The sequence below is a fragment of the Oncorhynchus tshawytscha genome, linkage group LG11 (assembly GCF_018296145.1).
Source record: "Oncorhynchus tshawytscha isolate Ot180627B linkage group LG11, Otsh_v2.0, whole genome shotgun sequence".
Taxonomy (NCBI): Eukaryota; Metazoa; Chordata; class Actinopteri; order Salmoniformes; family Salmonidae; genus Oncorhynchus; species Oncorhynchus tshawytscha.
In genome coordinates, this window is record NC_056439.1 from 25,977,523 (window position 1) to 26,005,177 (window position 27,655).

Genomic DNA, 27,655 nt, shown 5'->3' on the forward strand with positions numbered 1-27,655 from the left:
TGGTTGATGTACATGTTGTGAGAAGGTGCAGTTGGCTGCAGCTATGCATTTGATTGCTCTCAATTTTCCTCCCGAATGTGTGTTTATTAGAAATGTAATAGATTATAAACCATTATCCCATGATTGAAGCTAAAGCCTGATATGAAAAATGCCATAAATCAAGTTGTTTACGTAGCTCTGTGATCTCATCTAGAATAAACAAGGCACTCGAATAGAACAAAATACAAACTGGTTTTAGTTTGTGATAGACATTGAACATCCCAATCCCTAATTACTCAATATGAAAAGTTTTGGTTTTCTACTTAGGTAAAATTATTTTGTTTTTACTTCTATTATGGTAATATTAAGACTCGAGGTCAGAGTACACTGTTGCATCCGCCTCCCGGTAGATTCAGTTTCTAACCACAGACTGAAGTATGGCACGAAGGCAGGGGGAGGGGAGGGTTAGAGCAAAAACCTGGCTCAATATGTTTTCTTACATTCGAAAAGCAAATCAAATTCTCCCAATCTTAAGAACTCCCAACGGACATTTCATGTCTCATCTTCAGTTAGTAGGACCAAATAAAGAATCAGTCATGCACAATTGGCAGACACACACACACACACACACACACACACACACACACACACACACACACACACACACACACACACACACACACACACACACACAGAGAGCAGACACATAGAAGGCAGAGTGCTCTGAGGGACAGTTAACTGCCTTTGTGGCAAGCTGCCGACTGAGCTCTGCTCCTGCCACTACCACTCTTCTTCTAGATAACAAAAAAACAGAAAGGGGAGTGTGTGTATGTGAATGTGTACATGCATTTCAAACCAGAAACGCTGCCTTGGTAATATTTTATGAGTCTTCCTTAGCTATGAGTCAGTGTGCAAAACACTTGTCCTAAAACCCTCTTCTGTAATTCATCATATACAGTTGAAGTCGGAAGTTTACAAACACTTATGTTGGAGTCATTCAAACTCGTTTTTCAACAACTCCACAAATGTATTGTTAACAAACTATAGTTTTGGCAAGTCGGATAAGACATCTACTTTGTGCATGACACAAGTAATTTTTCCAACAATTGTTTACAGAGTGATTAATTCACTTATAATTCACTGTATCACAATTCCAGTGGGTCAGAAGATTACATACACTAAGTTGACTGTGCCTTTAAACAGCTTGGAAAGTCCCGAAAAGTATGCCATGGCTTTAGAAGCTTCTAATAGGCTAATTGACATCATTTGAGTCAATTGGAGGTGTACCTGTGTATGTATTTCAAGGCCTACCTTCAAACTCAGTGCCTCTTTGCTTGACATCATGGGAAAATCAAAAGAAATCAGCCAAGACCTCAGAAACCTCCACAAGTCTGGTTCATCCTTGGGAACAAATTCCAAATGCCTGAAGGTACCACATTCATCTGTACCAACAATAGAATGCAAGTATAAACACCATGGGAACATGCAGCCGTCCTTCTGCTCAGGAAGGAGACGCGTTCTGTCTCCTAGAGATGAACGTACTTTGGTGCGAAAAGTGCAAATCAATCTCAGAACAACACAGCAAAGGACCTTGTGAAGATGCTGGAGAAAACAGGTACAAAAGTATCTATATCCACAGTAAAACGAGTCCTATAGCGACATAACCTGAAAGGCCGCTCAGCAAGGAAGAAGCAACTGCTCCAAAACCAAAAAGCCAGACTATGGTTTGCAAATGCACATGTGGACAAAGAACATACTTTTTGGAGAAATGTCCTCTGGTCTGATGAAACAAAAATAGAACTGTTTGGCCATAATGACCATCGTTATGCTTGGAGGAAAAAGGGGGAGGCTTGTCAATTTTTTGCTCCAAGATGGCATAGCAGTCAGACGTCTTTGTCCTCGTCTTGTCGTGTCCCGTATATATATATATATATATGTACAACTTCCCTCGCATACATTTTTATATGTATATTTTTATTTTCCATAAACTCATCTTCAAAACACTCTCCTGCAACCCGCCTCACCAATTTATATTTAAAAAAAAGAAAGTATTATTTACCTCAAATCTGTAATCCTCCATAGATGCTAGCCAGAAGCTAGCCTGAAGCTAACCAGAAGCTGATCAGAAGCTAACCAGAAGCTAATCAGAAGCTAGTTAGCTTCTTTACTGGCTAATTGTTAGTATTCAGCTAACCACGGTTTGTGGTCATCAGCTATCCTTTAGCTCGAAAATCTATCGCCAGTTTTGTATGGCGCGGCTCGGATCGGAACATACCGGACCTATTTTTCTCTCCCTGTCCCCGGATTTCAACCGCTAACTCTGGACATTTATACCTGGATCTCACAGCTAGCTAGCTGCTATCCGTGTGACTATCAGCTTACGTCGATTCCGGAGCAAACATCAATTGTTCCGGAGCTAGCCAGCTGAAGAGTTCCATCGGTCACTTCTGGGCTACAATCACCTATCCGGACCCGTTTTGCTGGCAACGCGGAGCCCCACCGGGCCTTCACAACTGGACTACCGACGTTATCTACCCGAGGGAGTTATCCGGCTGGCTCCTCCGTCGCGACGTTACCTGAACGCCCATCTGCGGTCCGCTAATCGTTAGCTGTCTTATTTGCTGCTATCTGAATAGACCTATCGGACATTTTTTTAATCTTATTTTTTATTGGGCCTCTATAACTATATCTATTGTTTTTTTTGCGAATTGGATTGATCCCCTCTACCACACCCCACTAATCCTGCCGACGGAGGCGCACGAGGTGGCTAAAAACAGACCTCCATCCTATGCTAGCTTGCTGCCGATGGCCCGGTTAGCTGTCTGAATCGCCGTGACCCCAACCAACCTCACTACTCACTGGACCCTTTTGATCACTCGACTAAGCATACCTCTCCTTAATGTCAATATGCCTTGTCCATTGCTGTTCTGGTTAGTGTTTATTGGCTTATTTCACTGTAGAGCCTCTAGTCCTGCTCACTATACCTTATCCAACCTATTAGTTCCACCACCCACACATGCGATGACATCTCCTGGTTTCAATGATGTTTCCAGAGACAATATCTCTCTCATCATCACTCAATACCTAGGTTTACCTCCACTGTATTCACATCCTACCATACCTTCGTCTGTACATTATACCTTGAAGCTATTTTATTTCCCCCAGAAACCTCCTTTTACTCTCTGTTCCAGACGTTCTAGACGACCAATTCTTAATGCTTTTAGCCGTACCCTTATCCTACTCCTCCTATGTTCCTCTGGAGATGTAGAGGTGAATCCAGGCCCTGCAGTGCCTAGCTCCACTCCTATTCCCCAGGCGCTCTCTTTTGATGACTTCTGTAACCGTAATAGCCTTGGTTTCATGCATGTTAACATTAGAAGCCTCCTCCCTAAGTTTGTTTTATTCACTGCTTTAGCACACTCTGCCAACCCGGATGTTCTAGCTGTGTCTGAATCCTGGCTTAGGAAGACCACCAGAAATTCTGAAATTTTCATCCCAAACTACAACACTTTCAGACAAGATAGAACTGCCAAAGGGGGCGATGTTGCAATCTACTACAAAGATAGCCTGCAGAGGTCTGTCCCCAAACAATTTGAACTTCTACTTTATAAAATCCACCTCTCTAAAAACAAGTCTCTCACCGTTGCCCCCAGCTGTGCTCTGGACACCATATGTGAACTGATTGCCCTCAATCTATCTTCAGAGCTCGTGCTGCTAGGCGACCTAAACTGGAACATGCTTAACACCCCAGCCATCCTACAATCTAAGCTTGATGCCCTCAATCTCACACAAATTATCAATGAACCTACCAGGTACCTCCCCAAAGCCTTAAACACAGGCACCCTCATAGATATCATCCTAACCAACTTGCCCTCTAAATACACCTCTGCTGTCTTCAACCAAGATCTCAGCGATCACTGCCTCATTGCCTGCATCCAAAATGGGTCAGCGGTCAAACGACCTCCACTCATCACTGTCAAATGCTCCCTGAAACACTTCAGCGAGCAGGCCTTTCTAATCGACCTGGCCGGGGTATCCTGGAAGGATATTGATCTCATCCCGTCAGTAGAGGATGCCTGGTTATTTTTTTTAAATGCCTTCCTAACCATCTTAAATAAGCATGCCCCATTCAAGAAATTTAAAACCAGGAACAGATATAGCCCTTGGTTCTCCCCAGACCTGACTGCCCTTAACCAACACAAAAACATCCTATGGCGTTCTGCATTAGCATCGAACAGCCCCTGTGATATGCAGCTGTTCAGGGAAGCTAGAAACCATTATAAACAGGCAGTTAGAAAAGCCAAGGCTAGCTTTTTCAAGCAGAGAATTGCTTCCTGCAACACTAACTAAAAAATGTTCTGGGACACTGTAAAGTCCATGGAGAATAAGAACACCTCCTCCCAGCTGCCCACTGCACTGAAGATAGGAAACACTGTCACCACTGATACATCCACTATAATTGAGAATTTCAATAAGCATTTTTCTACGGCTGGCCATGCTTTCCACCTGGCTACTCCTACCCCGGTCAACAGCACTGCACCCCCCACAGCAACTCGCCCAAGCCTTCCCCATTTCTCCTTCTCCCAAATCCAGTCAGCTGATGTTCTGAAAGAGCTGCAAAATCTGGACCCCTACAAATCAGCCGGGCTAGACAATCTGGACCCTTTCTTTCTAAAATTATCGGCCAAAATTGTTGCCACCCCTATTACTAGCCTGTTCAACCTCTCTTTCATGTCGTCTGAGATTCCCAAAGATTGGAAAGCAGCTGCGGTCATCCCCCTCTTCAAAGGGGGACACACTCTTCACCCAAACTGCTACAGACCTATATCTATCCTACCCTGCCTTTCTAAGGTCTTCGAAAGCCAAGTCAACAAATAGATTACCGACCATTTTGAATCTCACCATACCTTCTCTGCTATGCAATCTGGTTTCAGAGCTGATCATGGGTGCACCTCAGCCACGCTCAAGGTCCTAAACGATATCTTAACCGCCATCGATAAGAAACATTACTGTGCAGCCGTATTCATTGATCTGGCCAAGGCTTTCGACTCTGTCAATCACCACATCCTCATCGGCAGACTCGACAGCCTTGGTTTCTCAAATGATTGCCTCGCCTGGTTCACCAACTACTTCTCTGATAGAGTTCAGTGTGTCAAATCGGAGGGTCTGCTGTTCGGACCTCTGGCAGTCTCTATGGGGGTGACACAGGGTTCAATTCTTGGACGACTCTCTTCTCTGTATACATCAATGATGTCGCTCTTGCTGCTGGTGAGTCTCTGATCCACCTCTACACAGACGACACCATTCTGTATACTTCTGGCCCTTCTTTGGACACTGTGTTAACAACCCTCCAGGCAAGCTTCAATGCCATACAACTCTCCTTCCGTGGCCTCCAATTGCTCTTAAATACAAGTAAAACTAAATGCATGCTCTTCAACTGATCGCTGCCTGCACCTGCCCGCCTGTCCAACATCACTACTCTGGACGGCTCTAACTTAGAATACGTGGACAACTACAAATACCTAGGTGTCTGGTTAGACTGTAAACTCTCCTTCCAGACCCACATCAAACATCTCCAATCCAAAGTTAAATCTAGAATTGGCTTCCTATTTCGCAACAAAGCATCCTTCACTCATGCTGCCAAACATACCCTTGTCAAACTGACCATCCTACCAATCCTCGACTTCGGCGATGTCATTTACAAAATAGCCTCCAATACCCTACTCAACAAATTGGATGCAGTCTATCACAGTGCAATCCGTTTTGTCACCAAAGCCCCATATACTACCCACCATTGCGACCTGTACGCTCTCGTTGGCTGGGCCTCGCTTCATACTCGTCGCCAAACCCACTGGCTCCATGTCATCTACAAGACCCTGCTAGGTAAATTCCCCCCTTATCTCAGCTCGCTGGTCACCATAGCATCACCCACCTGTAGCACGCGCTCCAGCAGGTATATCTCTCTGGTCACCCCCAAAACCAATTCTTTCTTTGGCCGCCTCTCCTTCCAGTTCTCTGCTGCCAATGACTGGAACGAACTACAAAAATCTCTGAAACTGGAAACACTTATCTCCCTCACTAGCTTTAAGCACCTTAAGCACCAACTGTCAGAGCATCTCACAGATTACTGCACCTGTACATAGCCCACCTATAATTTAGCCCAAACAACTACCTCTTTCCCTACTGTATTTATTTTATTTATTTATTTATTTTGCTCCCCATTATTTTTATTTCTACTTTGCACATTCTTCCACTGCAAATCTACCATTCCAGTGTTTTACTTGCTATATTGTATTTACTTTGCCACCATGGCCTTTTTTTGCCTTTACCTCCCTTATCTCACCTCATTTGCTCACATCGTATATAGACTTGTTTATACTGTATTATTGACTGTATGTTTGTTTTGTGTGTAACTCTGTGTTGTTGTTTGTGTCGAACTGCTTTGCTTTATCTGGGCCAGGTCGCAATTGTAAATGAGAACTTTTCTCAACTTGCCTACCTGGTTAAATAAAGGTGAAATAAAATAAATGTTAAAAAAGCAGAAGAACACCATCCCAACCGTGAAGCACGGGGGTGGCAGCATCATGTTGTGGGGGTGCTTTGCTGCAAGAGGAAGTGGTGCACTTCACAAAATATATGGCATCATGAGGGGAAAAAATGATGTGGATATATTGAAGCAACATCTCAAGACATCAGTCAGGAAGTTAAAGGTTGGGTTAAATGGGTCTTCCAAATGGACAATGACACCAAGCATACTTTCAAAGTTGTGGCAAAATGGCTTAAGGACAACAAAGTCAAGGTATTGGAGTGGCCATCACAAAGCCCTGACCTCAATCCTATAGAAAATCTGTGGGCAGAACTGAAAAATTGTGTGCGAGCAAGGAGGCCTACAAACCTGACACAGTTACACCAGCTCTGTCAGGAGGAATGGGCCAAAATTCACCCAACATATTGTGGGATGCTTGTGGAAGGCTACCTGAAATGTTTGACCCAAGTTAAACAATTTAAATGCAATGCTACCAAATACTAATTGAGTGTAGTAAACTTCTGATCCACTGGGAATGTGATGAAAGAAATTAAAGCTGAAATAAATAATTCTCTCTACTATTATTCTGACATTTTACATTTTCTAAAATAAAGTGGTGATTGTAACTGACCTAAGACAGGGAATTTGCACTAGGATTAAATGTCAGGAATTGTGAAAACCAGAGTTTAAATGTATTTGGCTAAGGTGTATGTAAACTTCCGACTTCAACTGTATCTAGATTTTTTTAAACACACATTTCCTTAGTCATATTAATGGTGTAAATATGAAATGTTGTATTGGAAATCATAACTCACTTGTATGCGATTGACTGTTGTAATACTGATCTATGTTTATGATGTAACAGCTGATGCAGTGTATTTTAATACATGAATCAGACCCCACTGCCTGAACTCTAACATGATCTCATCAACTGTCAATACCAGTGTCAGTGTGTGCCATGCTAGGGCCACCCTCCCTGACCTTCCATCCCTCATCTCCCCAGCCAACTGAGCCAAGTCAGACACAGATCTGTCTAAAACAATCTTCCACACACACGTCATACAGTCAACACAGTCTGATAAACACATGGTATGGTTTCAGGCAAACTTGCAAAGAGAGTGGACATACTGTATTCTCCAGTCCCAAAAAATGATTATGCTCACACTCAGTCACACAGTTAGTTCATCTGTTACTCTCTTAGCTAACATGGATTAATAGAAAGCGAAGACATTAGGTGTGACCTTTCCAAATTAAGTCCTTTCCTTTAGGTTCACTCAAAGTCAAGATGATATCGTCCAAGGAAGCTTCTGTTGCTAGGGAAATAAATAAACCCAGGATATTCATTAGCTAGTTAGCTACTGGCTACACCTGAGAATGTTAAGTATTATTTGATGATGGAATTAGTTGCTTAGTTGCTCAAATTACAGTGTGAATTTAACTTAACATGCGTGTGCGTACATTTCTGATTCGGTCTCTGTCCGTCATACCCTAACAAGTGTGTTTGGAGTGAGATGCATTAGTCTGTTGAAATGTGTTTTGAAGTGTGTAGTTGTATTTTGAATCAAATCCAAACTGCCAAGGCACCACTCCTTCACAGGTGAAAGAGATAGAAAGGGTGAAATATGAGAACATACAAGACGGTTTGTTTTACTCTTAAAATATGCCAGAGCAGAGATCTGAATAGGGTTGAAAAAGCTACTGGTAGTTTATCAAAGTTACCGGAATCTTCAGTAATTTTGGTAATTAATACTTGAATAACGTATATATGAGAGAGAGTATCACTTTTTTATATCAGTCTCCACATTGTCCATGAGTGTCTAGTAGATAGACCATATGGTTCAATTAGTAATAAGGCCCTAGGAGGTGTGGTATATGGCCAATATACCACAGCTAAGGGCTGTTCTTATGCACGACGCAACGCAGAGTGTCTGGACACAGCCCTTAGCCGTGGTTTATTGGCCATATATCACAAACCCCCGAGGTGCCTTATTGCTATTATAAACTGGTTACCAATGTAATTAGAGCAGTAAAAATAAAATGTTTTGTCATACCCGTGGTACGGTCTGATAGACCATGGCTGTCAGCCAATTGGTATTCAGGGCTTGAACCACCGAGTTCATAAGAGAAAATAGCCTAACTAATAAAAAATCTCCCCACTGGGCACAGACGTCAGTTCAAAGTTTAGTTTTGATTTACATTTGGTTGAGATGTCAACTAACGTGCATGCAAAGTGGAATCGACCAAAAATGTAACCCTATCATTGGATTTAGGTTAAAAGTTGGGTGAAAAAAAATACAAAATTTGTTTATTTTGATAACTTTTGGCAAGTCCAGAAGTATTTTGGGGTTGAAATTACATGGAAACAAAGTTGATTCAATTCGTTTTTGTAATCAACAACGGCATTATTTTCAATTAACTCTGCAACTTTTCCAACTATTTATGTTTTTCAAAACTGCTACCAGTTTGACTCCAAAACATTGACAACAAATATATACTGACATCATAAAATAAACAAGTGTGTAAAATATAGATATTTCATGCTGAAACCCTAATACCAAACAACGGTATTCACTAAGTTGATGGTTTATATTTAACATTGTTTTGTTTTTTGGAAAATCGTATTGAATTATTTAATGCATTTTACATGTGATAAGGCCACACAGAGGGACAGAGATAATTCCAGACACCTGTAAAAATCTGAAGTACCCAAAAGGGCCACTAGATGTCTTAAATCCTTAAAAAAGTAAAACATTTGGGTATTTTACTAGTAAACTTAGAAAGTTTCAAGTGATATACCCTTCTTTTGTAACCCTAGATCTGAATAAGATAAAATGACATGAAAGCCCTTTCTTCCAGAGAACAACTCTACAGAGGAATCCACACAACTCCATACATCAACCATCATGACAAATGTTTTCCCACTTTATTTTGACAGGGAGTCAATGCTGAGACCAAGGACTCTTTTCCAGATGAGTCCTGTTTAGCACAACAATACACATCAAAATACAACATACACATAAACAACACATCCACACACACATTAAAATGCATGTTATAATACACAACAATACATGAAAAGCAAAACACAGTCATAAAATATAGATGGAAGCAGCAATGAATGGGGTTCACAGGATGACAGAAAGGACAAGATTAGAGTGGATTTACAGTGGTTTAAAATGGACACGTAAAATCTGACCAATTCCTTAGCTAAGTTAAGACATATGATAGGCCTACATTCCAAATGTGGTGTAATTTGGTCCTATGGTTCATGAGAAGAAGATTTCTTTAGTACTTTTAGCATCTTTGAACGCATCAATGTTATTTTCTCAAACTCTTTAGGGACTATTGACAAAGACTTTTAGACCATGACAAGATGATATGATTATTTGAAATATTAGCGTTACATCGTCAAAAGTCAACTATTAATAGTTTCCTTATTTTTTAAGATGTCAATGCCAAACTTAACATGGTTCATAATGTCTTCGGTAACCCTAAACAGTTTCAAGCTGATATGCCATTGTGAAGTGGATTCACAAAGGATTTAAATGGACACATAACATCTGATTTCCTGCTTTATAACTAACTCAGCCATCTCTTAACAAATCCTTTAGCTTTTCTCAAACTAAGTTAAGATATGTAGCATGGGCCTACACACTGAATTTGGTATTATATGGTTTTCCAAAATGTTGGAAGACAATCTATTCTGATGGCCCTTATCGGTCTTTGAGGCAAATTTGTTCAGTACACCTATTGTACATTTTCTTTAGGAATATAGTGTAGTAAAAGTAAAAGTTGTTAAAAATATAAATAGTAAAGTACAGATATCCCCAAAAACAACTCAAGTAGAACTTAGGTAAAAATACTTAAGTTCTTCCATAAAAACTAAAAGCAGATCAACCCAACTGAAGGGATCTCCAGAGTTAACCATCCATGAGACAGGGTCTGGCATCTCGTACATCTGTTAACAATGAAGTAAGGTACGGTGGAAGCTTATGCAGGAGGGATTTATAAACAAAGAGTGCAATGCATCAATCTACGATACTTCAAAGAGTGCAAGCCTACGTTCTGATACAAAATACAGTGATGCGTAGGTGGTGCTTTTGCTTTTGCTCTCTGAGCCTGACGTGAGGAAAACTCTCAATAGAGTAAACACTCACAAAGCAGCCGGCCCAGATGGTCTCCCAGGCTGTGTCCTCAGAGTGTGTGCTAACCAGCTAGCGGGCGTCTTCTCTGAAATCTTTTACCTGTTCCTGTCCCAGGCTGTAGTCCCTACATGCTTTAAGGAGACCCCCATCGTCCCAGTGACCAAAAATAACTACGTGACATGCGCAAATGACTATTGTCCCATCGTGCTCACCTATGTGATCCTGAAGTGCTTCGGGAGGCTGGTCATGGCCCGTATCAAGGCCCGCATGCCAGGCACACTGGACCCACTCCAATTTGCCTACAGCCACAACAGATCCACTGAAGATGCCATTTCTATCACTATTCACACAGCCATAACACATCTGGACACGAGGAACACCTATGTGAGAATGCTGTTCATTGACTGCAGTTCAGCAATCAACACTATTGTTCCCTCCAAGCTCGACACCAAGCTCAGAGCCCTGAGTCTGGACACTCTCTGCAACTGGATCCTGGACTTCCTGACAGGCAGACCGCAAGCTGTGAGGATTGGCAACAACACCTCCTCCACACTGACTCAACGCAGTGGTGTGTCATCAGTACTCCCCGTTCACCCCACGACTGCGTGGCTTTGCACGACACCAACTCCATCAAGTTTGCTGACGACACCACGATTGTAGGCCTGATAACCAACCACAACAAGTCAGCCTATAGTGAGGAGGTAAGTGAACTGGCATTGTGGCATCATGACAACAACCTCTCCCTCATCGTCACCATCACCACCCTTGGCAAGAGGGTGCAACAGCGTCTCTACTTCCTTCACCTTGTCGAGCTAACCACTATGTGCCGGGTTACCAGAGGTATTGCCGGATATTTGAGACAGATGTGAAGAAAACATTTCCGATTAGACCAAACTGATATGAAAGGAAACAGCAAGAGGTCATAACTTCAGCAGAAGAAGAAAAACACGCAGCGAGAAGGCATTTCATGCATCACTGAGTACAGTGTGTCACTGCTAATGTCAGGCATGACTGCATGGTCACAAAGCAAATCTCCCAAACAGCAAGAGAAAATAACATTAAACCAATGAATTGGTTACAGTACTTGCTCTACAGATTTATGTTCATATTTTCATGATGTGGTTAAACATAAAACATTTAAACAAATTACATTTGATCCCATTAGAGCCCCTGTGAAATGTTATATAAAGAGTCAACAGTATTGTTACACTGGCTCCTTCGGTGTGAATTGATTGACCCCTGGGTTCTTGTTCTGCTTTGAAATACTTTGATTTATGAACTCTGAATGTCTCAATGTTTGACCGCTTAGAACAACCATTCCATCTTTCATTGATTTACAACTGCATAATTCACAATAGAAAAGCCTATTTCTCTCTCTCTCTGTTCTGGGGAGATGTGGTACTTTAAAACCAAACTCCTAATGTGAGGAGGGAAAACATGCAGCAGAAAATAATCTGTGCAGAGTGTGAAAGGTCAGATACGTTAGTTCCCCTGTGGGTCGTTTAACCTGGAAATACTCAGGCTGTGTGGCCAGGACATGGCCTGGGAAGACATGGGAATGGGAAAAGGGATGGGGGCATCATGGGGCAGTTCCAACTAAGACATCCTTAAGATGGGCAGGGCAAACCCGTGGGAAAGAGAGTGCAGTAGAGAACACTGTGAACATCTTATGCTAAACACAGAAGTCAAGTAAGTCAAGACCTCAGGGTTACTAATGAGCTTGAGCCGGTGCTGATGCTTCCCTGAAGGCTCTCAACCAATGATGTATGTATATACAGTATGTCTATTCTCTCCACACACCTTCAGTTATGAATCTGAGCTGAGGAATCCTTACGTACCCCTGAAACTGGAAGCAATTCACATATATTGAGCAGCAAGAATACCAGAGGACCTATTAAGATAATAACTACTTGTACATTGAACATAAACTAAACATGCAACAATTTCAAACATTTTACTGAGTTACATTATATATAAGGAATTCAGTCAATTGAAATGAATTAAATTGGCCCTAATCTTTAAATGACTGGGAATACAGATACACATGTGTTGGTCACAAATACCTTAAAGAGAACAAGGTAGGGGTGTGGAGGGGTAGGGGTATAGGGGTGTAGGGGTGTGGATCAGAAAAACTGTCCCAGAGCATCCCAAACATGCTCAAATTGGTGACTTGTGGTGAGTATGCAGGCCATGGAAGGACTGGGACATTTTCACAACTCCAGGAATTGTGTATAGATCCTTGCGACATGGGGCCGTGCATTGCCATGCTGAAACATGAGGTGATGGCGGCGGATGAATGGCACGACAATGGGCCTCAGGATCTCGTCACGGTATCTCTGTGCATTTAAATTGCCATCGATAAAATACAATTGTGTTCGTTGCTCGTAGCTTATGCCTGCCCATACCATAACCCCACTGCCACCATGGGGAACTCTGTTCACAACGTTGACATCAGCAAACCGTTCACCCATACAACGCCATAAACGCTGTCTGCCATGTGCCCGGTACAGTTGAAACTGGGAGTCATCCGTGAAGAGCAAACTTCTCCAGCGTGTTAGTGAAGTCGATTACGACGCAGAACTGCAGTCAGGTCAATACCCTAGTGAGGACGCAGAGCACACAAATGAGCTGCCCTGAGATGGTTTCTGACAGTTTGTGCAGAAATTCTTTGGTTGTGCAAAGCCACAGTTTCATCAACTGTCCGAGTGGCTGGTCTCAGACAACACCGCAGGTGAAGAAGCCGGTACTGGAGATCCTGGACTGGCATGGTTACATGTGGTCTGCAGTTGTGAGGCCGGTTGGAAGTACTGCCAAATTCTCTAAAATGACAGCTCTGGTTGACATTCCTGCAGTCAGCATGCCAATTGCACGCTCCCTCAAAACTTGAGACATCTGTGGCATTGTGTTGTGTGACAAAACTGCACATTTTAGAGTGACCTTTTATTGTCCCCAGCACAAGGTGTAATGATCATGCTGTTTAATCAGATTCTTGTTATGCCACACCTGCCACGTGGATTATTATCTTGGCAAAGGAGAAATGCTCACCAACAGGAATGTAAACAAATGTGTACACAACATTTAAGAGAAATAAGCTTTTGTATGTATGAAACATTTCTGGGATATTTTATTTCAGCTCATGAAACCAACACTTTATATATTTTTGTTCAGTGTACTTAAAAAGAAACAATCAGGAAATAGAGATAAGTTTGGTCAAGAGGCTATGTCGATATGTCGTATCTGTGCTGATATGTCGAATCTGTGCTGATATGTCATATGAATTCAGAGTCACTCTCAAAACCAAAAACACACAATGAATATTACATAATGTGATGAAAGATTAAAACCTGACAATGTTGCAGAAAGAACTTGGTATTGAAGATAGTTTTCAACTCAGGCTTATACACAAGGCAGCATCACCTGTGCAAGTGTCCTGCACATGTTAAAGAAAGTATAAAACATTCATTTAAAAAACAAAAAGCATCATATTCATATGTTACTACCTTAATGATAACACTTTTACTATGTCATATGTCCAAGGCCACTGTAACAGAATGACACAGACTGTATGCCAGACAAAAACCATTGATTGCAAAGTTCAACAAAGCATACAGCTCTATGCACAACTTTTAACAATTCCCACTGAATATTTGACAGAAACATTGACTCGAAGAACAGTGCAGATGTAAAGTTTGGTAACAGAATGCCAATATAATCTCCCTCAGTTTTTTTGGACCACGTTTTACTCCAAATTAAGATTCAAAGATGTTTGCAGAAAGAATCGGTGTCAGCTATGATATGACAACTTGAGTTTGAAAAGAAAAATCTACTTTGGTTATTGAACTACATACAGTAAGTGAAGTGGATTAACACCCGGGAAACAGATGGTCACATCATGAGACCATTGATCTGTACTATACAGAAGTGCATAATTATTGTGATGTATCCTGAAAAGGTACACAAAAGGTAGAACAAATGTAATGCATTATTCTACACAATGGCTATTATTCTAATGAGCTCCGGCCCCAAACAAGACCAAATCTGGTTGGTCCGGTTCGGACCAAATCTGTACCAATCATAGACGTCATTGTTTCACACGTTTGGACAACAAAGTACAGCACCAAAATACAGCACAGTAGAGCAGAGTACAGTAAAGGTCAGTACAGTACAGTATAGTTCAGAAAAGTAAATGTCAGTACAGCACAGTATAGTTCAGCATAGTAAAGGTCAGTACAGTAGAGTAGAAACAGACATCTATGATTGGTTTAGATTTGGACTGACAAAATGTAAACTACTTTCCACGTCCATGGACGTGCGGTGTCCGTCGGTGCTCAGTGGGTGAGAGGGCTGGTTACAGTAAATGGAAATAGAGAGGGCTCATGAGAGTCATGGCTAGGTGACAATAAGAACCAGGAGAAGTGACTTCAATTGGAGAAGTCATTCCGTTACCAATTTGGTAACAAAAATGGCACGTTTTAAATCACTTAATAAATCATAAACCAAATTGTTATCAGTAAAAACACTCAAATCGGTAGGTCTACCTTTAATTGTTACTTATGTGAACTTTCATTATCCTCCCTCCTCATGAGGGAGAGAAATGAGAAAATATCTTAAAGATATGTTTCTGGTAAGAGAATGACAAGACACTAGGCAATATTCCTTAAACTTACAGATGTCAAAAAATTTCTGCAAAACTAAATATAAATATATAGATATTACTTGGAAGGGTCTTTACTTCAACATTACTGGGTTTTGATGTATTTCTAATACCTTTAAGACCTTTTCTGGTAGATGTTTTATAAGACCCCTTTTCTATCTGGTTGAACAGAAATCAAAGCCTTTGCTTATTCCACATGTTTTGCATTGGAAATGGTTGAAAAATGTATATATAAGTTAATTTCTTTAAAATATAGACTCTTAGCTTTCATTTGACAGCGAATTTGATGGGCTCCTATGAACTTCACATGTTACTGCTCATGGGACTGGCCATAATCATATCATTGTCCAATGTCTCATGTCCAATGTCCTGTCACTGTATGTATGTTTTCCCCGACCTTCTCTCTCATCCAAATCCAACCCTAGCTCCTAGTCTACTATTCAAGTGTCTTTAGGTCCTTCAAAAGAGCTTCATAAAACCCATGTATTATTAATATTACTACTAGACGTCAGCAGTGTGACTGAGACTTTTCTGTTCTCGCTGGAGGTGGCCACCTCGGAGTCTGTACCTGTGGCTGTGACAGGGCTGTGCTGTCCCCTGTGGCAGCAGCAGCAGAGGGCCTGCCTACAGGCCTCCTGGGCTTGTTGGATCCCCTGCTGGGCCCTCTCACTGACGAAACAGTACAGTGCTGGGTCGGCCACGCAGTTGAAGCTGGTGAGCAGCAGGGAGACGTGGTAGTAGTTGAAGATGTTGATTATGAAGGGGCAGTCTCTTTCTAAGATGGTACGCACCAGCAGGAACACGTGGTATGGAGAGAAACACACCAGGAAAATGACAATGGTGCTGGTCACCAGGTTCTTGATGCGTGTTTTCTGGGTGCTTTGCGTGCCTACGCTTTTTCCGACCGCCCGCAGGACGCGGAGATACGACACGGACAGGATGCCTAGTGGGAACAGGAAGCCAACAGCGAAACGGTAGTAGTTGATTGGGTACTCCCACGGCTGCATGGGGTAGTGCTCAAAGCACACTGATTGGTTGGTGCTGTCCCTGCTTAGCTCCTTGTGTCTGAAAAAGACAACACCCACAGCAATCTCTTTCAGCCAGATGAAGGCGCTGGCCAACGTGGCTGCCCGCATACTTCGAAAAGCTGTGAAGCGGAATGGGTACACTACGGCCAGGTAACGGTCTATAGAGATACAACATAAGAATCCGATACTAACATAAATGTTTTCATAGAGCAGGAAGCCACACAGCTGGCAAAGCCACTCAGTTTGTCTCCAGTCATCTCCCTGGAAGATGTACTGCAGCCAGAGAGGCAGAGAGGCCAGGTAGAGGAGGTCTGACACGGTCAGGTTGAGCAGGTAGATCCCCAGCTCGTTCTTGTCTCTCAGCTGAAGCCAGGCATGGTAGAGGGAGTAGGCGTTGGTGGGAACGCCAATCAAAAGAACCAGGATGTAGGCCACAGAGAACAGGTACTGGTGGATCTCATGGCTGATGGTGCAGTTAATGTGGTCTGGCTCAGCCTCAGACATGTTGACTGTCATAGCAGATGTGGTCCACATGCTTTGTTCCTCTCTGTTAGCACCCACACAGTACCAGGCTGTGGGGCTCAGCACAGTGAGTTTGACTCAAAACAACGACAGTCCTGGCCATTCCACTCACTCAGCTCTGGAAGAAGAAGAAACAACAAAATGTCACGAGGAAACGATTTTTGTTTTGTCATTGAGTTCCTGAAATGAAAATGATACAATGAAAGTCCTTTGATAGAGTAATATAATAATGCACGGACTAAGAACAAGGCTTTAGCAGCAGACTGGGACAATCTGACATTTTTTTCACATTTTCACCCAAAATGACTAACTGCCTGTAGCTCAGGACAGAAAGGAAGGATATGCATATTCTTGATACCATTTGAAAGGAAACACATTGAGGTTTGTGGAAATGTGAAATGAATATAGGAGAATGTAACACATTAGATCTGGTAAAAGATTATACAAAAAAAAAATACATGCATTTTCTATAAAAAACATTGTTCCATCATCTTTGAAATGCAAGAGAAAGGCCATAATGTAATATAGGGGTTTAGGAGCAATTTAGATTTTGTCCATTAGATGGCAGCAGTGCATGTGCAAAGTTTCAGATTGACCCAGTGAAGCATTGCAATACTGCACAGTATTTTGTATTAAGTCTGCCCAAATGTGCCGAACTGGTCAATTGATACATTTTCAAGTACATAACTACAGCAACATACAATAATGATATGGTAATACAACATTGAAGCTTATACACTCCCAGGAATGTCATACATGATGGATCATTAGCTTATACATGAACTTTCACACATCTAGATGGCCGGGCGCTGTGGGTGCGGACCCAGAGAAGGCATCGGTTTAAACTGTAGAACCCTGTTCCTACATTTGAATGATAAAAATTGATTTTATCAAACTATGCTACGTTTCATCTCTGGGACCCTCAGGATGACAAATCAGAGCAAGATTACTGAATGAAAGTACATTATTTACCTTCAGAGGTGAATGTATCAAACAAGTTGCCGGGATAAAAGTGTTTTGTCGTTGTGCACTATCCTCAAACAATAGCATGGTCTTCTTTCACTGTAATAGCTACTGTAAGTTGAACGGTGCAGTTAGATTAACAAGAATGTAAGCTTTCTGCCCATATAAAGACATGTGTATGTCCTGGAAAGTTTACTTTTACTTACAACATCATTAAAGTCACATTAGCGCACGTGAGCAACAACCGTCCCCGGTATGGGGACACCGTAGTGTCTGGAAGAAGAAACAACAAAATGTCACGAGGATTTATGTTTTGTCATTGTGTTCCTGAAATCAAAATGATACAATGAGAGTCCTTTGATAGAGTAATATAATAATGCACGGACTAAGAACAAGGCTTTAGCAGCAGACTGGGACAATCTGAGATAGCTACTCACATCTTAAAATGTGACTAGTTTCAGAAAACTAGGCGTATATCGCAAGTCACAACTTCACAGGAGAGGCATTCGAAAGTTTATTTTTTATATTTGTTTTGTATGCGGTTTTTTGGCAGAAATACCTTCTGGAACATTTGAGCTTTCATGTTTTATTTAACCTTGTGCCTTAATAACAAAGTTGTATGTCATGTGTAAATACGAAAACACTTAAAGTTAAATTACAAGCCTAGTTGGTTTAGCCACAGAAAAAAAGACAGGAACCTTCCCGCTAGCCGTGATTGGTTGAGATAATGAATGGGCTGGACATCCTGAGAGATGAGTTACAGATTGGTCTGCTGTGTAGCATCTTCTGTCTATAAAATGAGCTGCTCGCTATGTGCAATCCTTTCTACTGCAGTTTTTTCTAAAGATATAACGTTAGCCATGGAGAACTGCAAATGTGTTGCTACTGCTCCTAATAACATTGACCCCCTGAATTTATCAGGCGCTAACGACAAAGGTCAGTGGGAAAGAGTTGTGATGGACTACTTTCAGGAGGACAATTCTTATGCCATTTTGCACACGGTCAGTGTGAACCAGAGTGACTTGACACAACGGACCAAAACTCAAACGACGTCTTATTTAATGAAAGGGGTCTGCCGTGAAGTGTTCCTTTTTATTTTATTATTTTAGTTAAGAACAAATTCATATTTACAATGAAGTCCTACCCCAGCCAAACCCTAACCCGGACGACGCTGGGCCAATTGTGCACCACCCTATGGGACTCCCAATCATGGCCGGTTATGATACAGTTAAGAGTCTAGCTATAGTTTCAGATATGATACATTTCTAGAAAGACCAGAGTGAACACTTTTGCCTGAGACTGCTGGTGTAGTGAAGGACAGCACTGTGACAGGGGTCAACATTCCACAGCTGGATGGACTGGAGGATGGTACGGTGCTGGTGGAAAGCTTTGGCTGGCAACAACACCTGACTCCTCTGCCACAGAACAAGCAGTACCAGCACTTCAGGTGAATATCATTTTCATTGCATGAGGTTATTCTTCTTATCTAAACTTGGGAGGTGAATTGATGTCATGCAAGGTTGTAATGTATTTTCAATTTGTTTTGTTATTTCCTGTTTTACAGCTTAGATGCAGATATGGGGCTGCAAGGTAGCCTAGTGGTTAGAGCATTGGACTAGTAACCGAAAGGTTGCTGACAAGGTACAAATCTGTTGTTCTGCCCCTGAACAGGCAGTTAACCCACTGTTCCTAGGCCGTCATTGAAAATAAGAATTTGTTCTTAACTGACTTGCCTAGTTAAATAAAGGTCAAATAAAGATGCACTGGAGCCTGGTGTGGTCGCCAAGGAGCATTCGGACACAGTTGGGACCAGGTTTCAACTGCTGAGCAACGCTGACATTCTTCCTCCCATAGATGGTCTGCCTGTACAAGCACCACTTGGACTGGACACAGCTAGACAAACTTCTATTTTTGAGAAGATCAGGGAGCTTTGCGATGAAGAGACTATGGACATCACATGACCTACACCAAAGTCAAGGGCAGGACAGAAACAGGCTCTCCGAATAGATTCCCTTGTTCATGAGTGGTTCAGACCAGTTCATCACTGATGGTGAGTTCAGTCATCAGTACTATCTGCAGAGCCTCTATTCACATTACTCTCTCCTAACACACACCATATGTTGCTGCTACTATTTTTTTTTCTTCCTGCTGCTCTGCCACTTTACCCCTTATTGTATGCATACAGCTTACAGTTGAAGTCGGAAGTTTACATACACTTAGGTTGGAGTCATTTTCAACCACTCCACAAATGTATTGTTAACAAACTATAGTTTTGGCAAGTCGGTTAGGACATCTACTTTGTGCATGACACAAGTAATGTTTCCAACAATTGTTTGCAGACAGATTATTTCACTGTATCACAATTCCAGTGGGTCAGAAGTTTACATACACTAAGTTGACTGTGCCTTTAAACAGCTTGGAAAGTCCCGAAAAGTATGCCATGGCTTTAGAAGGTGTACCTGTGCATGTATTTCAAGGCCTACCTTCAAACTCAGTGCCTGTTTGCGTGACATCGTGGGGAAATCGAAAGAAATCAGCCAAGATCTCAGAAAAATAATTGTAGACCTCCACAAGTCTGGTTCATCCTTGGGAGTAATTTATAAACGCCTGAAGGTACCACGTTCATCTGTACAAACAATAGTACACAAGTATAAATACCATGAGACCACGCAGCCATCATACCGCTCAGGAAGGAGACGTGTTCTATCTCCTAGAGATGAACGTACTTTGGTGCGAAAAGTGCAAATCAATCCCAGAACAACAGCAAAGGACCTTGTGCTGATGCTGGAGGAAACAGGTACAAAAGTATCTATATCCACAGTAAAACGTGTCCTATATCGACATAACCTGAAAGGCCGCTCAGCAAGGAAGAAGACACTGCTCCAAAACCACCATAAAAAAGTCAGACTACGGTTTGCAACTGCACATGGGTACAAAAATCATACTTTTTGGAGAAATGTCCTCTGGTCTGATGAAACAAAAATTTTAATGTTTGGCCATAATGACCATCGTTATGTTTGGAGAATAAAGGGGGGAGGGTGGCTTGTGGGGGTGCTTTGCTGCAGGAGAGACTGGTGCCATCTATTTTGTGAAGTGCATCATGAGGTAGGAAGATTATATGGATATATTGAAGCAACATCTCAAGACATCCGTCAGAAAGTTAAAGCTGGGTCACAAATGGGTCTTCCAAATGAACAATGACCCCAAGCATACTTTCAAAGTTGGCAAAATGGCTTAAGGACAACAAAGTCAAGGTATTGGAGTGGCCATCACAAAGCTCTGACTTCAATCCTATAGAAAACTTGTGGGCAGAACTGAAAAAGCATGTGCGAGCAAGGAGGCCTACAAACCTGACTCAGTTACACCAGCTCTGTCAGGAGGAATGGGCCAAAATTCCCCCAACTTATTGTGGGAAGCTTGTGGAAGGCTACCCGAAACGTTTGACCCAAGTTAAGCAATTTAAAGGCAATGCTACCAAATACTAATTGAGTGTATGTAAACTTCTGACCCACTGGAATGTGATGAAAGAAATAAAAGCTTAAATAAATAATTCACTCTACTATTGTTCTGACATTTCACATTCTTAAAATAAATTGGTGATCCTAACTGACCTAAGACAGGGCATTTTTACTAGGATTAAATGTCAGGATTGTGAAAAACTGAGTTTAAATGAATTGGGCTACGGTGTATGTAAACTTCCGACTTCAACTGTAACTACCCCATCACCAGTATCATTGATATTGATATTGTTCTTGTATATACAGTATATTATTTTGTTCTCTCTCTAGAATTGACACCATCTATTTTTGATAATGCTAGTATGCAAGTAACCATTTCGCTGTAGAGACACACCCACTTAGCAAGAGTCTGGGTAAGTGTTATCTAATATTTGGACACTTTCTGTTTACCTTATTTTAGGCTTCTACTTTTACCACTTCTGGTCGTAATCTTTACTACACTACTCACTGTTTAGCACCTGACCTCACATGTGAATCCTTAAAGAGATGGGTGGGGCTGGTTTAAGGGGATGTGAACAATGCTAAATTGGTGTAGACAAAGAAGAGCTCGCCACTAGGTACCACAGCATTCAAGGGACATTTTCTAAAAAAATACTTTCCCCATTCTTCCTCAACTGTAGTGTATGATATACCATTTTATAGCTGTGTCTCTGATTTTATCCAATGTAAAAAACACAATTTAAAATGTTGCTACATAAGACCGAATCAAGGCGGTCGGTCACAAATAGCATACCAGTATCCTGTTACAGATGCAACTATTTGCAAGCTTTACTTAATAACTCCAGACCTCCAATTGGAGTGATTCTTCTGTGCTGCTGTGAGTGACCTCAGGAGGACAGAGGAGAGTACAGGGAACAGTTTGCCCAACTTTATCTCAGACTAGCCCTCCACAAAAAGGCCTGCAGGACAGAGAGAAGATCTCATCATAACTTAGACCCAGTCAAAACTTCACAGCTTCTCAGGGAAGCCATATGCTCTTTTGTAAACCATTAACACATGAATGATAAACCTAATGAAAACTTATATTATGCCTGTGTAGTAACAGTTTATTACACTAGTAACAACACTCAAACATTCAGTGTGTGAGCATTAAAATACAGGGCATTGCTCTGTTCAGGAATGATAAATTACACACACTAGCTGGTGTGATTTCCCAAGAGCTGTTGCTGTTCTATGTGAAATGATCCTCTGCTTTATCACACAGGCAGAGATCCGTGAGGTCTGCACTCTACTAGCTGGCCTGAAATACATGTATTGATTGGCCAGGCCTTGCTACCAGGTGATTAGTGAGTCTGCCAACAGCATGTTACCTTGGCAAACTAAATTGGAACTACTGTGGCTTTATATCAGAAATACAAGATAGTCAACACAGAGGGAGGACAGCACGGTAACCATGGAAACAGGACAAGCAAGATAGTGTATGTCACATGACCAACATTTGATAAAAGTTCCTCCTGTGGCCAAGATGTACTGTACTCATGCCTGGAGTAGTAACACATGCTGCTGAAGAACAAGGAGTTTGTCTCAAATCAACATTACTTTTCAAGAATGAAGTGATGAAATATTAAAACGCATCATTAGCCTCAGGTCCTTCCTACACTGTGATATTATTCCAAAATGAACACGGCCATCAGTTACTCTGCGCTAACTTCTGTCCTCATATAACCTGTCTAAATATGCCCATGTGCAGATGGAGATTTGGATCAACACAAAGCCATAAACCATCCCCACTGAAACTGAAGTGTAGCCACGGGCGTGTTCAGTAGGCAGGAAATGTGAAACCATTTAAAACACACATTTGGTTGCAAAAACACTTAACTACGTTGTGCTGAACACAACAAATATTTGTTTAAATTGTGTCCCCTATTTCACACAGCAGATCTCTGTAGTCGAGGAACAGCCAACCCCTAGAGGTGCTCAGGCTGAGGCTGATGATGTTGTTGACAGGCAGGTCCATCTCACAGCAAGTCCTGGAATTCCCAGTGGACCCTTAGCATGTAATGAGCATCTCTTTCCAATAAAGACAAGCCTAGAATAACAAAGCTGTCCTATCTGGGCTAATTCAGTCTAATCGTGTCTGACATGGAATTATGTACGTGTCTGAAATAGCACCTTATTCCCTATATAATGTACCATATTTCCTATATAGTACCTTATTCCATCTATAGGGCAATACTTTTGACCAGAGTCCTATTGGGTCCAATTTCAGACACAAACCATGAGAACGCAAGTAACGCATCAACATGTGGTCATTCTGTATTGTCACAAGCAAGACTATACACTGAGAAAAAGTATTTCCAAAAGGGTTCTTCGGCTGTCCCCATAGGATAACCCTTTTTGGTTCCAGGTAGAACCATTTTGGGTTCCATGTAGAGCCATCTGTGGAAATGGTTCTACATGGAACCCAAAAGGGTTCTACCCGGAACCAAAAACAGTTCTTCCAATACCCACACCAGCATACCACTTGAAAAAAGCAATGTACTGGTAATGCATTCTAATTTGAAGTGTTATGCAGGTGTGGATATTGGAACATGCCTGCTCCACAGGCTTATGTCCTTCTCTGGTTCTATTCAGTTCAATTAAATACAGATTTATATATCCCATCAGGGGCAATTACAGAGCCGTGGAGGAGAAGCAGAGAGAGCAACAGGTGTACCAGGCAGCAAGTTGGTCATTATAACCACCACATCCTCATTATAATCATAATGTACACTCACATTAGTCCTTTGTTGTGTGATCCCATTGGGAAAAAGTACAGTACCAAATCATAATTGGTTTACGAGGACATTAGCTACTGATTGATATTGTATTAGGATGATTTCTAGTATGAATATTTTAGATCAATAACAACATTCCCTGTCCTTTCTGCAGGATGTGGCTCACATTATGGTCATAAAGAGGAGTCTGTAAGTGCATACCATAACTTTCTCTACCAGCACCAGACCAATGAAGACTGAACAATAAATCAGCAGAATACAAACATCACAGGACAATCATACCTTGAGCTAATATCTTACTGAAAGTTTAAAGGATGTCACGCTGCTTGCTTAGGAAGTCCCACTTCCTCCTGACTCACAGAACAACACCGAAGCTCCAACCCAGGCCCTCTGCCTTGCTAGAACAAGTGACCGCTCTCCTGAAGCTTCTTACCAGTCTGGGTCTCACGAAAAGCTAGCTATTCGCTGGAGCGGGTGAGGACACTTAGGCTGACGATTAAGTTTCACACATCCCCATGTGCTACATTCATCCCTCAAACTTCCTTAACAGTGACCCCAGCGTTGAACTGAGTGCAACTGTAGATCTAGGTCACAGCACCACTGTAAATAAATGACCGCACATTACTTACTTAGAGAGCACTGCCTCCTCCTGATTCGGCGCACACCGACGCTTGAACCTAGGACCTCTGCTTCGCTAACACAAGTTACCACCCTCCTTGACAACGTTCGAGTTATCCAAATAGGATAGCTCCATCGGTGACATTTCAAGCAAGCTGTGGAGTGAGTTTACCGTGCGTTCTGAAGTCTGTTACAAAAGCACTACTGTAAGTTGCCAGCGAGTATTGCAATCCACTCCATGTCTGGTTAATTTCAGCAGTCTCTACTTTCCTTTCTAAATAGTCATTTGGGGATTGTGTGTGTAGGAGACAACGTCTGAATCAATTCATAGCTCAATGCCAGCCAAGCTATTCATTCATAGACTAATGCCACAGGAGATGAAGACTGGCAGCTCTGTGGTACCCAACTTTTGTCACCGGAGGGCATTGCTTGGTCCACTAAGAGAGACTGAGGACATGGTTTGGCCCACTGAGAAGCTCCAATACGCATCGGCATATTTTCTTTTCCTCTTTGTTTGACTTCTTAACCTACGTAGTACTCTTGTGCTAAACTCCCAAACAATACTTATTCCACCACCAGTTGAGCAGAATTTAATGCATATTCCAATATCGGACAATGATAAAAAAATATAGCCTAATACCACCCAGAATAAAAAATACGTTAGAATAATGTCCCCAACGAGGATAGTAGCCTATGTTTATTTATTTTTTAAGCTAGAAAAGACATTACTGTTATTGATATTACTCACTCAACAATATGCAAAATCCTTTCCAAAATCTTGCACCTGTTAATCGCATTGGTCTCCATGCAGAACTCTTGTCCACTGGCTAACCTACGGTCCACACCACAGCACGATGCACTTCCCATTAAGTAAGCTACTGTAAAGATGTTCAATAGGATAACTGTTTTTAGAAGGCGTTAATAGGATACATACAAATGCAGGCTACTTAGGATACATACAATCTAGGCTACTTCCCTCAGACACCAAACACAGGAAAGCCTATTGTACAATTGCAAACAGCACAACATTTAGGGATTATTTGCAAAGATAAATAAGCGCACTGAGAAAATATAATAGTGCATTTCAAACAATACTTTTAAAAACCAATTAGATCCACCAAGGCTTAGCCTATACATTATTCAAAAACTCGAAATGCATTGGTAGTGCCGCAATGAACAGGCTATATTGCCCTATACAGTAGACTAATTAAGCCACAAACGCCAATAATTAGCGATATACTAAAGATATGATTTTACCTTATCCACGCCCCTTAAAATAGGCTGTTCGCGGTCTTTGATGGTGAGAGTCGCTAGGTTTCTCGGCAGTAACTCTCCAAGCGCTTGGTTTACTGACCAATCCGAAAGTAAGGCTGCTGTAGCGCGAAAGAGGCACTGCTCACATCTGGCGTTAGAGACGGGAGGGCACGGTGGTTACGAGCTTTATAGGGCTCAGTGCCACAGACCAACAGATTCTGAGAAACCCTACTTTCATTATAAGAATGCTGGTTTCGCTAGTGCCTTATTTTGTCAGCATATCTTCTTGAACTATATCATCATTCAGAGTAATTTCCTTCCCTGTACATTACAACCCTCGCCTGTGTGTCTATTCATGCGATTAATGTTAGAAACGACCCTCTGGTAATATTTAAACTTGAGTCAGTTGCACAGTATGGGTGGGTCTAGCTCTTATTCAGCAGTGGCTGTATGGTTAAAGGATAAGGTAATTTTCATGTAAAGGTACCAAAGAGCACCAAGTTTATATGAGTATATCAAATTTGGTGTCAAATGAAAGTGAAGTGTCTATATTTTTGTGAAATGAAGGCATAGATACATTTGCTTATTTTTATTATTTAGGATGAAAAATGGTTTACAAAGGCTTTGATTTCTGGGCACACCGATGGAAAAGGGGTCTAAAAAAACAAATAGAAAAAGTATTTAAAAGTATTAGAAATGCATCAAAACACAATGTTTAACTAAAGGCCCCTGAAAACTAATATTAACATTTATATTTAATTTTGCATTAATGATTTGCCTTCATAATAGTCACAAACAACATTGCAGTAGAGCATAGTCCAGCACAGTAGAGTATAGTTCAGTGCATTACAGTTCAGTACAGTAGAACACACATGAGTTGTGTACAGTATGTAATAATCAACTGAACTACACTCTTTACTGTCCTCTACTGTACTGAACTCTACTGGCATGTACTGTGCTGTTCTGTGATGTCCAAACTTGTGAAATATAGACAACTATGATTGGTACAGATTTAGTCTGGCTTGGACCAACCAAATTTGGTCTTGTTTGGAGATCGAGCTCATTACAATAATAGCTTGTGTGTAGAATAATACCCAAACATTTAAATATAACGAAGGGAGGGACATTCATAATTATTCATTTCTATAGAGTACAGATCAACGACCCATGATGTCCCGTTACCAGGTTTTACTGTCATTCTGTCATGAAACGTTGCATCTGCACTGTTACTCAATCAAGTAAAATGTGTTTTAGTAACATTTTCAGTGACAATTGTTAGACTTCTGCATATAGTGTGCAGTTTGATACACGGTAATAATCACTTTAGAATGTATGCCAAGAAAGAGCCATTTGATTGCAAAGTGTAACTGCCCATAATACAATGACATGACAGTCATCTCTTAACAACCTGATGGTGACATATTACCTTGACAATGGTCAAACCATAGTAACACAGTAACAGAAATGCACTACATGACCAGAAGTATGTGGACACCTGCTCGTCGAACATCTCATTCCAAAAGCATGGGCATTAATATGGAGTCGGTCTCTGCGTTTGCTGCTATGACAGCCTCCACTCTTCTTGGAAGGCTTTCCACTAGATGAATGAACATTGCTGAGGGGACTTGCTTCCATTTAGCCACAAGACCATTAATGAGGTTGGGCACTGATGTTGGGTGATTAGGCCTTGCTCGCAGTCGACATTCCAATTCATCCCAATGGTGTTTGATG

At 41.5% G+C, this 27,655-nt stretch overlaps 1 protein-coding gene across 1 annotated transcript; it reads right to left on the bottom strand.

Moving 5' to 3' along the window:
• Nucleotides 1–13,567: 13,567 nt before the first annotated feature.
• LOC112250103 (ovarian cancer G-protein coupled receptor 1-like) lies at nucleotides 13,568–26,253 on the bottom strand. The gene is made up of 2 exons (XM_024419965.2): nucleotides 25,928–26,253; nucleotides 13,568–16,972 (listed from the first exon to the last, which is right to left on the bottom strand). The coding sequence occupies exon 2, from the start codon at nucleotides 16,864–16,866 to the stop codon at nucleotides 15,775–15,777; it is 1,092 nt and encodes a 363-aa protein (XP_024275733.1). The 5' UTR covers nucleotides 16,867–16,972; nucleotides 25,928–26,253; the 3' UTR covers nucleotides 13,568–15,774.
• Nucleotides 26,254–27,655: the final 1,402 nt, after the last annotated feature.